Here is a 13,665-nt window from a genome sequence, read left to right on the forward strand (position 1 = left end):
AATAATTACGTATTTATGATAGTTTGGGGAATAAATACAAATGTACTGCACAATGTGACGCCACTTTTGGGCGTCACATGTGACGCCCAAAAATGGCGTCACATTGTTCACCCTATATAATCCCCCACCCCTCTATTCACTTTTCACACCTCTTCTCTCACTCTTCGTAATATCTCTTCTCTTTAATTTAGTATTTGAATTTTATTTCTTATTCTATTTTACAATGAGTTCTCGTCGTGATTCTGTTCGTGTTGTGTTATATTACAATGGTAGGAAGGTAGAAGGTCGACGAGGTGTCATGTTTGAAGGTGAAAAAAGGCCGACACGTATCCAACGCAACGCAACCATTGGCGAACTGCATCAGAGAATTCGGCAGAAGTTAAGTCTTCAAGGCAACCAATGTATCACTCAGATCACGACAAGGTTATGGCAATGTGATAAATACATTAGTTTGCAAGTGGTTGACGATGAAGACCTGGAGATGACAATGGAAGAATTTTCCAACCAGTCAAGGACATATTTTCTGGAGTTGTATGTCGACATCGCCGCAACTGAGAATGTTCCGTTACCGGTGAGGTCAGTTGATTTAAATTCTCCCCCTCTTCCATCTTTGTTTGCCGCTCATGCGTCTCTAGTTGGTAAATATTCTGAGGGAGATGAAAATGATCCGACTTGGGAAATGCACGACGAAGACAACGACGACGATGATGAAAATATCGCAATGGAAGAGCGTCTTCTTGCGGAGGATGCTAGTGCTTCCGAAGGAGATGTAGGTGCTGAGATGGGTGCGTCTCAAATCCCAATATTCCATGAAATAGTGGTCGCGCAAATGCCGCAGTTGCATGACGTTGCGCCTGCCCTATTAGGTATTCATCATGAAGGTAATTGAAATAACTTGTATATAGTTGAATTTTATACCTGATATAATACCTGAATTAGGAAGTTTGTATTAAAAAGTTACAATCCACAGTTGTAGGTGACGAAGCTATAATTCCTTTTTGGGAAGGAATTCGCATTATTCCTACATTGATTGGAGTTATCAGAGCGAACAAGAATCATGCACTGATGGTTCGGTCTCAGGATCGGGTTCAATACAAGGTCCGTGGCAACTGGGTGACAAGTTATTTGTCAATCAAGAATTTGCAACAAAAAAAGATGTCCAAATGGCACTTAAGCACCACCTCATTAGGGAGCATCAAGAAGCAATTGTAATTGAGAGCACGCCTGCAAAGTTATCCATGAAATGTTGTGCGTATGATAGGGGTTTCCCGTGGCGCGTTAGGGCCATGAAACCAGTGTTTGGTGAAAATTGGAAGATTATGAGATGGGGTGGAGATCACAATTGTTTGAATGAGCACATTTCCCAGGGACATAGACAGCTCGATGCAGACGTTATAGCAGATCTCGTCATAGGTACGTATTTATTTATTTGTATGACATGTCAACGTTTACGTACTGCTGTGTAAATAAATTTTTTCGATGTTATCGAGTCTGGGTACTCTTCAATGCAGGGATGATAAAGGAAGAACCATCTGTGTCAATCTCTTTGGTGCAAGAAAGGATAACCTCTAAATATGGCTTTAAAGTTTCCTACAGAAAGGCATGGTATACGAAGCAGAAAGCGATGGTAATTATGTACGGTGATTGGGAGGAATCGTATGCTTTTTTGCCAAGGTGGTGCGAATACATGCTTCCATTTTCTCCAGGTTCATTTTATCATATCCAAACAAATGACCTTTATGCAGAGCAGACCTTAGTGACTGGAAAAAAGGTGTTTCATCGCATATTTTGGACGTTTACACAATGTTGTGAGGCGTTCAAATTTGCCAAACCCGTCATACAAATTGATGGAACACATTTATATGGGAAGTACAAAGGCAAATTGTTGGTGGCCACAGCCCAAGATGGTAATGATGAATGTTTACCGATTGCTTTTGCAATCGTTGAAGGCGAGACATTGGATGCATGGGACTTTTTTCTTGTTAATATTCGTGCTCATGTTACTGACATGTCAAACATATGTTTGATCTCTGATCGGCATCGTAGTATAATATCTGTTGTGGAGAAAAATCCTAATTGGCAGCCACCAAATGCATATCACGTCTTTTGTATTCGTCATATTGCAAGCAACTTCAATCAAAAGTTTCAGAATGAAGGCTTGAAGCGGATGTTAAAGAATTTAGGTATACTCATTGATTAGATGCGTATTTATTTATTTCCATTATGTTTCTCAACTTATGTTTAATTCGATGATGTCCATTATGTGCAGGTTATACTCTGGCCATGGTTGATTTTGAAAGGAATCTTGCGAGCTTCCGTGAAAGTATTCCTCAAATTGCTGAGTGAATTGATGCCATCCCTAAGGAAAAGTGGTCGCGAGCCTACGATATTGAAGGACAGAGGTACGGTCATATGACAACAAATTTGGCAGAATCTGTGAATAGGGTTTTGAAGGGGGCCAGAAATATGCCTATAACTGCATTGGTTAAGCATACATATAGCAGATTGGTTCAATATTTTGTTGAGAGAGGAACAAATGCCGTTGCACAAGTTGAATCAGGTCATCGTCATTGCAAAAATGTTGTTGAATTGGTCAAGAAAAATCAGGTAGATGCAACAGGCCACCACGTTCGTGCATACAATGTGGAACATACCGTCTTCGAGGTTGATGCTGGTTGAGAGCGTTCATATTCTGTCAATCTCCCACAGAGATTCTGTCAGTGTGGAAAGTTTAAGGCCTTTAAGTATCCGTGTAGTCACGCCACTGCTGCTGCTTTAAGTGTTAGGCAGAGTTCGTTCACGTACGTAGACGATGTCTTCTTAACAAGTAACTTGGTCGAGGCTTATTCTTTTCCGTGGGAGCCAATCGGAAACGAGGAAGCAATACCTGAAAGTAGTGGTCCAAAGATTATTCCCGATCACACTGTGTTGCGTGCAAAAGGTCGTCCAAAGTCAACTCGCATCCGCAACGAGATGGACGAAGTCGAGACAAGTCAAAGCCGTATCCAGTGTGGACTGTGCAAGGAGCGCGGCCATAATCGGCGAGGATGTCCAAATCGTGGGAGAAATGACTAAGATACGAACAAAATTTGTTTCTGCTGTTGTTTATTTTATTGCTTGAATTGTACTGTATTTTATGTTGGACTTTTTCATATCCTTTATGTATGTTTTTATTCTCATGCTATTAACTGTCTTGATTAGTTATCGTATCATAAGTGCAATAAGGGCGACCAACAAAACATAAATACAAAAAGCATAGTAAGTAGTCCAAATAAGTAGAATAATGTACAGTCCACAAAATAACAACATGATAAAGTCTAAACCCTAATACAATAAAGCCCTAAATGGCAATGAAACTACGACAACGGTGGCCATGGCCTATGTCGTGCATCCTTATCTGACAGTATACGTCTGTCCCAAACTAGGTCTCCCTGATGTGGCTGTAGCGGTGGAGTATGGAAGTCATCCACCGCTGCACGCATGAAATCATCTGCGGTTCCGTGCCCACCAATATCTGAAGACTGGCCTGGATAATGTGAATAACTGTATCCTGCACTACTACCATGCACCTCAGATGGGGTGTATCCCTGACTATGGGAATCTGTGGCGAGAGTCTCCCCACTGTCATGGCTCTCTGTGACAAGGCCTAGTGTACGATACATTTCTGCGGTATCCTCTGCAGTCCAATGGGGCACATCGACATCAAGTCCCTGTGAATGCTGCTGGAACTCAGGCTGCGAGGATGTCGGATCCGCCCCTGCCATAGCCATAGGACTAGCCTGGAAAAATAGCTCTTGTGAATCCATGAATGGGTGCTCAGACGCCGACTGCGATCCGTGATGATACGTCGGCTGGGACCCGTAAGTAGTCCCAATAACGGGAGGTCTGAACCATCCCTGAGTCTCGACCACTGGTCTCGGTGCCATAATCGGAACAGGGCCAGCAGCAACTCGCTCACGGGTACGTCCTAATCTGCGTCCCTCAACTCGCTTTCGGGGAACATCCAGGGATAACTGCGGATCCTGATGTGTCTGGGCTAGTGGTGCCTCAGGTCCAGGATCATCAACTCATGAATTCTCCCGAAATATTCCAATAAGCCTGCCAATCTTCTCGTGGATATACTCTAAACCGACTCGTGAAAACTCCTCTGTAGTTGTTGCATGATACAACATTTCTAGACCGTCAATCTGTATAACAAAATGTGTTAGCAATGTCATTATAAAATGTAAAATATGTATGTTTGCACAAATGTTACAAACTAACCATTCGTCCCAACTTTGTTGCCCTCCGAGAGATGTATCTCTTTCCCCTCGCTCTGTACCACTCCATGTACGCATGATTAGGTGACATCAACTGGTAATGGAGGGGGCACAACAATATGATGCTCCCTGGCCTGTCATCTTGCTATCCAAGGACTAAGCTTACGCCTCCAGTTCTCTTCAACCTTCCCTCGTAGAGTATGATCATGTATCCCTCTCAACTTTCTGCTCACTTCCGGGATGGGTTGATCCAGTCCAAACTGCCGCATGCACCTATCCGGTTGACATGCCTCTACGGTGTGAAAGTAAATAAGGGGACTGACGGCAGGCCAAAGGTACTGCTCGTGTGCAGTCACGTCCAGCCACTGGTAATCGATATATGGTTGCCACACCACCTACACACAAAATGAAATTTGAATATAAGGAGTTACAAATTAATATACATGCAATGTGAAATAACAACATACTAAGTATGGACCACCATACCTCATCTCTACAAAGTGTATCCAAGGTTGCCCGATAACGAGTTACCTCATGAGGTTTAAACTTTGCTACTGTATTGAACCTGTCATCAGAAAGATACATCAACAATCATAATCAAGAAGTATACAGATAGTATATATGATAAATCATTAGCGTTATTTTATATGTTTAACAAAGCATACTGGCATCCATAATGCGTGCCCGGCTCTGGATGAGGAGGAAGCGGCGGAGCAATGGGTGGGAATCGTATCCATGCCCAGATCTGAAGGAGAATCTGGAAACCACCCATGTCAGATCGACCGACATCTGTCAATTCACACAAATTCCTGAACAGGTATGACAGAACCGCAGATCCCCAGCTGAAGCGGCCAATCTCATCAAATCCTCCCCCAAGCAACGGGACTAGCCGACAACCGAAATTGCTGCCTCCAGACTTGTCCGCCAGCAACCAAGAACCTAGCATCCTGGCAATGTGCGCCTTTGTGAAGTAGATCTCGGTGTCATGATCCCCGGCATGATCGGTCCACCGGGTATATAACCGATCTAAGTATGAGATACGCAAATCGCCTAAATGATGGAACTCATTTGGCTGTGGAACCGCGCCAAATACAGCCCACAAGCAGCGGGCCAATCCTCAGAGGTAGAGCCGGTGAAGACAGCCCCGTCAGTAGGCAAGCCCAATATGCCTGCCACATCATGCAAGGTGATAGTCATCTCACCTTGGGTCATGTGGAAAGTATGTGTCTCTTGTCTCCACCTTTCGACCAGAGCATTAATTAAAGGGGCATCGATCTGTGATAAATTACGCAATTACAGTGTGTTAACGAATGATATTGAATAATTACATAAATACAAAACAAGTTAAATTGCATACCTGGATATGTCGCATCCGGGCAACATGTATAAATCCTGCCTGTGTCTGGTAGTCTGCGACAACCTCTGGGATAGCGCCGGTAGGTGGCCCCCCGTTGGCTTCCCACGCCTGGTCTTTATTTTCCTGACATGCTCTGTATTCCACACTCGCTGTGAAATATGAGCACATTACGTCCTCTTACGAAGGACGTCCCATCTGTACGGCCCAGGTATGATGTACATGCTGGGATCGGTAGGCTCTACATCCGATGCAGAACCCGATGAAGATGATGAATCAACCATTACCCTCAACTATATCATATAAAACAACATTTAAATTAATCACATGTAATACCCCATTTTATTTACAAATTAATTAAGCAATGCCATAATTTATTATCAAAAAATTTAAGCATATGCGTCATTTATTTTTCTAGAATTGAAATTAATGAAATAATGTTAATACGTAATACAGTCATTTATTTGTAATTAAATAATAAAAAAACATTGGACAAAAATAATGTAATACTTACAGAATACTTAACCCTAGGTCACTAATAACTTCATAAATATGTACAAAATTATGAATAAACTCCCGCATTAATAACATCATACATACAAAATTTACGATCTCGCTATCACTATTTTCTAAATCACTAATTAATACGCTAAACCCTAATGCATAATTAAATATTAATAATAATAACTACATAACAAAAAAAGGGGAGTATCATTACAACATTCATAGCATGGCACAAAATTTTTAAGTGACTATCCTAATGTTCTAAGTCTCTAATATATGATCAATCCTAACATGTATTACTAACTAGCACTGTAATTTAAACGTATACATAGGAGGTATTACGACCTTACCTAAGTCGGCAGAGCTTCGCTACGAACCGTGGTTAGAGAGAGGTTAGAGAGAGGTGGATGAGTGAGGAGTGAAATGGGAAAAATGGGGTATTTATAGCATTGCACATGAGACGCCCCTTCATGTGACGCCCCATTGGGGCGTCTTCTCCTTCATGAGAGACGGCTCACTGGGGCGTCACAGTGTGCAATAGATCTGTAAATACTCCCCAAACTGTCATATTTGCGTAATTATTTAATTAAATTGCAATAAATAAATTTTTTTGCCCTTCTTGAGCTTATTGGCCCTTCTTAAAGAAGCGTTACTTCCTTTTCATTTTTCTGCAAGTTTTTATAAATTACATTAAGTATAATCGGTCATACTTTAATTAAGAGTGTATGATCGGTCATACTTAGTGTAGTTTATAAAAAAAATTATAAACGGATCCTTCTCCAAACTAATTATATCATATATGTGTTTCAATTATCTCATTTCTTATATTATTGGCTATTTGACTACTTTATTCTTTTTTTAATTTAAAAATTATCACTTTGCCCTATCCTAAAATTATATATCAATCTATTTATGTTTGACCATTGACCAAGCCATATACTCAAGTATATGACCTTATACTCGAGTAAATTAAATGTTACGAGTTTATACTGGAGTATATGATCCAGATGCTCCAGTATTTGTTGTTACACGCAATATACTCGAGTGTATAAGCATATACTTGAGTATATTGCGCAAAAATTATCTACGAGATTTTTCAACACTTAGCTCTCAAAAAATTATGTGAAATGAAAAAAAGCTCCTAAGTCAAAAGTTATGAGTATATAACTACAAAAACTTGTTTGATCCAAAAAATCTTGTGTAAAAATTTTTACCATAAATTTTTACTTTTCAACACTAGAAAATGAGTTTAAAAAATTTCCACGAGATTTTTTGATCAAACAAGTTTCTATAGTCATATACTCATAATATTAGACTTGACTTAGGTAACTTGAGAAGGAGCTTTATAGATATCACAAAACATATTTGGCATTACAAAATTTTGAAAATTTTAGAGTAAAACTTCAGATAGCTTTTGACTCAAGTGTCTGAATCAAGTGCTTTTTTTTATACCACACAACTTTTAGAGAGTTACGCGTTGAAAATTTTTCGTATAAACAAATCAAGAGAAAAGCCTAAAAATAAATTTTAAAAAAGTATATAATGTTTTTTATAAAAAATACTTTTCTCTATTTAAATCATAGAGTAAATATTCTTTTTGGTCATCAGCAAATTTCACGATACCCACTTTAGTCCCTAGCAAATAAAAAGGCTCATTATGGTCCTTAAGAAATTCAAAATGGACCCATTTAGTTAAAGTCGTGATCCCTCACAAATTCAAAAAAGATCTATATTAGTCCATCAAAATGACTAAAATGGGTTCATTTTGAATTTCTTAGGGACCACCATGAGTCTTTTTATTTACTTGGGACTAAAATGAGTATCGTAAAATTTGTTGAGAACCAAAAAGGATATTTACTCTAATACACTATTTGATTGGCCTAAAACACAAAGATGTTATAACTTTATCAAATCACTCTCGTTATGCATATCACAATCATGATAGGAAGTGAGCTTGTTATTATAATAAGTCCCACATGTAGTTGTGGATTTAATATTGAAGAATAATTATAAGAAAAATAAATAAAGTCAATTTTGGTGAAAAAGGAGTTAAAATGACAGTTAAGAGATACAAATGCGGGTAAACAAAGTTACCCAAAAAGTGAAAGTAAAGTTAGAAATATGACAAAAAAAATATTATAGTGCATTGAGTAAAATTAAGTAATAAATGAAGTTGACTAGAAAGATAAAATTTTAACCAGTTGAATTTCATTTAACCTATGTAAGTAAAAAAGTTTCAAGTAAGTCACTGTTCTTCGTCTTCCATGGATTGAGATCGACATAGGGAAAAATGGGAAAAAAAATAAATTTTGATTTAAAATCTTCTAAAATTCATAATTTGAGCTAGAGACCTCCAAATCACTTCGTTTCAAAGCCAAACTTGTGAGAAATTTCGAGAGGAACACATTGGTACTCATATTTTCGTGTGGGGTTCACTATAGAGAGAGTTCTTCCTCTTCTAAGATTTTAGATTTCATGGAAAATGGGAATTTTAATGAAGCTTGAGGCCATGGGAGCTTGAAGTAAGCTTTCCCCTTCATTCTAAGTGAGTATATGTTAAGAAATCCTAGTTGTCTTTGAGTTTTGAGAAAGATTGAATTTAGATTTTTATTTTGAAAATTTGGCTTGATTGATCATGTTAGAGCTTGATTGAGGCTTATCTCATGTTGAGAAAAATGTTTAAATGAGAATTTTAACGGTGAAAATGTATTTGAAAGAATTAAAGATACCGTATTTTTAAATAGTGTCGTATACATGAATAATGATGTATACGTGAATAGTACTACAGAGATGGACAATATCATACATATGAATTGATGATGGGTAATGATGTAAATGTGTTCATTGGTTATAGTGTGAAACCAAGTGGACTTGTAGAGCAAGAGCATGGACATTGAGCAAGGCTCTTGATTACCTGAGATTGAGGTAAGTATCAAACAATGATTTGATGTGAAACTTATATGAAATGGATATATGTTTAATTGTGATAAATTCATCATGGATAGGTGTGTTGGTCATTTGTTGAGCATTTTGTTGGCTTGTGGATCCTTTGACTTGGAAGGGGCTAGAAAAATAGCTATTATAGGTAAGCTTTCGGTCCTTGGGGTTAGTCCTCCGTTTGTTCCACCAGACTCCGAGGGAGGATGGTAGTTTGATATGATATGTTGAAAATAATTTGTTATATGTATGTATGTTTGCGTGCCACACAAGACAGTGTTTCCTTGTGTGAGGCATAAGACTGTGTTTCTTTATGCATAGTATGAGACAGTGTTTCCTCATACGGTATGTTGCAAGACAATGTTTCCTTGTGTAATGCATACTTGTTATATTCTCTGGCTAGTAGGATTACATTATTGCACACTGCATTGTCATACGTATTTTGATGCATGCATGGATTTTTATACTGTGTTTATACCAGAAGTGAGCTTAGGGGTGGAGGAGCCCTCCAAGGGTCCCTAACTTACTAGGTAATTATATTATCCCATCCCGCAATATGGGAATTACCATTTCAGGTACACGAGCTGATGGTGCTGAGGCATAGCGTGGCAAGAAGCCAGACGAGCTGATGATGCTGATAGGTATTTGGCATGGTTTTATTTTGGATATCTATCTATATGCCATGTCATTTTTTTGAGAGCATAGGAGATGTCTATGCCATGTTGATAGTTTATCTATTTTGTTAGTTATGTCTGTATATGTATATGTTACTTATTTGATTACATCTCTTTTGGTTGGTTGATGTAATCATGTAAAGTAACTCTATGGAAATTATTTTGAGACCTGTTATGATTATGAGATAGTCTATGCCATGGATGGCTATGTAATATGGTTTATGTCTAGATTATATTAAGGGAAAAATATTTATCCTTTTAAATGACACAACTTATATCATTTCACTCTCACAAAGAGGTGGGACCCACACCTTTATTTTTTTTGTCAACTCTCTCTCCTCCTTTATCTATCTCTTTCTCTCTTTTAACATGACACAACTTTACATCCTTTAAAATAACACACATTTTTCCCTTATATTAAACTGTCAATCTGGTTGAAATTATTATGATGGGAATTATCTCCAATGGTCCAAAATACAGACGAAATGATGTCCGTTTTATTTTGGCTATGAAAGTTAAAAAGTTTGTCATACACAAGGAAAAAGAGAAAATTTATTTAATAAGCTTCCGCATTAATTAAGTTGAGCATGTTATGCTTACTATCATATGAATATTAATTAACCGGCTCCAGACGTATTCTATTTTTATTAACACTCTTATTTTATCTGTTTTTATCATATTTTGTGCGGGTGGAAAAACCATAGGAATAAATAATCCCCACTATTTTACAATTATTATTAGTTAGAGTTTCCTCTCTATCAAGGGGAGCATCGCAGTGAGTCACACTGACCCACCAACAAACAAATCGATAGTCGGCAATGAGGAATCTCCCATTTGTGACCCACATGTGATGTGAGGAAAGTCTACATTTTCCATGAAAATTCTAACTAGTTGTTGTTAGATGACTGAAAGACTACGTGAATGAAAGCAGCTCTTGTTGAAAATTCAAACTACAGTTGTAGGACAACTCACATAGGGGCCAAGCACAAAGTTTTAAAGCTGTTCATTTTTTCTTTTTTCATTTTCAGTTATATTATCTGTCTTTCACAGATACCAAAACTCGATGCTGATAATTATGAATGCTGTTGTATGTTCTATATACATTTTTATCTTAAACTTGTATCTCTTACACCTACAACTAATTGTTGCCGCTGATAATTATTATGCTAGTTATGTTCCCTCAGAGAACATAGTTCTCAACTGTGGGTCTTACACATCTGAACTTGTACAATATGATGGCAGGAACTGGAATGGTGACATTGCTTCACCATATTTACCCTCTAAATTCAAGTCCCTTACAGCAAGAGCCCCTACCACTCTTCAATCTATTCCTGAAGTTCCCTATATGACTGTTAGGATCTTTCAGTCTCAATTCACTTACAGATTCAATGTAACCCCAGGTCCAAAATTCATTCGGCTTCACTTCTACCCTGCTTCGTACTTGGATCTCAATATCTCCAAAGCTTTCTTATCACTCAGTGCTGGTAACTTCACTCTTCTACATAACTTCAGTGTTTCACTCAATGCTGATTACTTCAACTTAGCATATTTCATGAAAGAATTCATTGTCCATGTAAGTGGAAGTACTTTAGAACTTACTTTCACCCCATCATCCAATGCTTCTGATGCATATGCATTTGTGAATGGGATTGAAGTTGTTTCAATGCCCCTTCATTTATACACTCGTGGTGATGATGCTCCTCTTCCTTTAGTTGGTCACTATCCTACACTGTTGTACCTTTATAATGATTCTGCCTTAGAAAACATGTATAGAATTAATGTAGGAGGTGAGCAAATTCCACCCAAATATGATACGGGAATGTTTCGAACTTGGGACAACGATGATGGTTACATTTTCGGGGCCAACATAGGAATTCAACCCACTAATATGAGCATGCCAGTTTTGTATGCAGATAATATTCCAGCATATACTGCCCCAGCTGATATCTACCGCACATCCCGTTCAATGGCTCCCTTTGATGATGGCCTTGTCAATTTAAACTTCAACGAAACGTGGTCTTTTTCTGTTGATTCTGGCTTCAATTACCTAGTTAGGCTGCACTTCTGTGAAATTGACCACGATATAACTAAAGTCAATGAGGTAGTTTTTGTTGTGTTTTTAAATAATCAAACAGCTGATGAAGGTTTTGATCCAATTGCCTTGAGTGGGGGACCTGGAGTTGCTGTTTACCAAGATTATGTGGTGACGATTCCCGAAGATAGTGAGGGGAAGCAGGATCTGTGGCTAGATCTACATCCAAACAAGAAATTCAAACCTATGTACTATAATGCTTTCTTGAATGGTGTGGAGATTTTTAAATTGAGCAGTGTTGATGAGAAGAATCTTGCAGGGCTTAACCCTTCTAAAAGGAAGTCTGGATCAGATGTAAAGGCTTCTAATGTTTCGCCTTTTAAAAGCTCAAAGAAATTCACATTCATTCTCATTGGATGTGGGCTTGCTGCAGTGGTTCTACCAATTCTCCTCTGCTTAGTTCTATGCAGGTTGAAGGTGATTAGGCCTAGAAGGATCAAGTCATGTTGTGATCTCTTTGTGCTTACTCCTAATCAAATTGAAAAGAAAAGCAAGTCATCGTTTTGCTGTCATTTTTCAGTTGAAGAGATAAAAATGGCAACAAATGACTTCGATGAGGCTCTACTTATAGGCACTGGTGGATTTGGCAGTGTTTACAAGGGTAGTTTTGATGGTGGGGCAACTTCTGTGGCTATAAAACGTGCCAATCCAATGTCAGAACAAGGTATTATAGAATTTGAGACAGAGATCCATTTGCTCTCGCAGCTGCGGCATAACAACCTGGTCTCCCTTTTGGGTTACTGCAATGAAGATGGGGAGATGATATTGGTCTATGACTTCATGGCCAAAGGAAGTCTTTATGATCATCTTCATTTGAGGCAGAGAGATCAACCCCCTTTGTCATGGATTCAACGTCTTGAGATATGCATTGGAGTTGCAAGAGGTTTGCACTATCTACACACTGGCACAAAGCACAGGATCATTCACCGTGACATCAAGACAGCCAACATCCTCTTAGACCACAATTGGGTTCCCAAAATTTCAGATTTTGGGTTGTCTAAGGCAAGCTACCCTTCCTTAAGCACCACCAACATCAAGGGCAGCATTGGTTACCTAGATCCAGAGTACTATCAATGCCACAAGTTGACTGAGAAATCTGATATATACTCATTTGGGGTGGTGTTATTGGAGGTGCTAAGTGCAAGGCCTGCTCTTAGTCCCGATGAAGATGATGAGCATGTAAACTTGGCTGAATGGGCAGTGTTTTGCTTTGAGAATGGCAATGTAGAGCAAATAGTGGACCCCAGCTTAGAAGGAAACATAGTTAAGGATTGCTTTGAGTTATATTTAGGTGTTGCAATGAAATGTTTGGCTGAAAGAGGGGTGGAGAGGCCATCCACTGGTGATGTGCTGCAGAACCTTCTTGTGGCAATGCAACTTCAGAAAAATGCTGGTAGTGCCCGAAATGGAAATGTACATGGGAATGATAATAATGGTTTGCAGGGCTGTTCAGATTTGACACCTGGGGTAGAGTTCTCTGATATCATGATGCCTGTTGGTCGGTGAATGTGATCTTTTGTAAACAAATTGCATTGATCGTTTCACATAATAAGACTTTTCAAAGTTCAAATTAGAGTAAACCCTTATTTTCCTTTTTAGTTTATAAATAAGCTCCACTTTAACTTTAACTTTGTTTAATGGGAAAGAACAAATCTCCTAGACTCCCCCCAACTTTACGAGGGTTAATTATACACTCCTTACCATTACATTTTTTGCAAAGATTTTTTTTAGGCTGATAGATCAAACGGAAAAAAAATTATAAACTATCAAATTAATAAGACAAAAAAAGAAACACATTTTCTTCTTTTTTGTGTTGGGAATTTTATAAATTAAACACTCAAGCAT

The 13,665-nt window shown here is 38.4% G+C and overlaps 1 protein-coding gene across 1 annotated transcript; it reads left to right on the plus strand.

Moving 5' to 3' along the window:
• The first annotated feature begins 10,803 nt into the window (after positions 1-10,803).
• Positions 10,804-13,326, plus strand: LOC133305587 (receptor-like protein kinase FERONIA). Its single transcript, XM_061505842.1, has one exon. The coding sequence runs from the start codon at positions 10,804-10,806 to the stop codon at positions 13,324-13,326; it is 2,523 nt and encodes an 840-aa protein (XP_061361826.1).
• Positions 13,327-13,665: the final 339 nt, after the last annotated feature.

The sequence above is a fragment of the Gastrolobium bilobum genome, unplaced genomic scaffold (genome assembly GCF_033153095.1).
Source record: "Gastrolobium bilobum isolate Gb01-03AN ecotype WA unplaced genomic scaffold, APGP_CSIRO_Gbil_v1 utg134429, whole genome shotgun sequence".
Taxonomy (NCBI): Eukaryota; Viridiplantae; Streptophyta; class Magnoliopsida; order Fabales; family Fabaceae; genus Gastrolobium; species Gastrolobium bilobum.

Bases quoted from the DNA above. Each gene is read 5' to 3' on its own strand.
- LOC133305587 (XM_061505842.1), top strand. From the start codon at position 10,804: ATGAATGCTGTTGTATGTTCTATATACATTTTTATCTTAAACTTGTAT.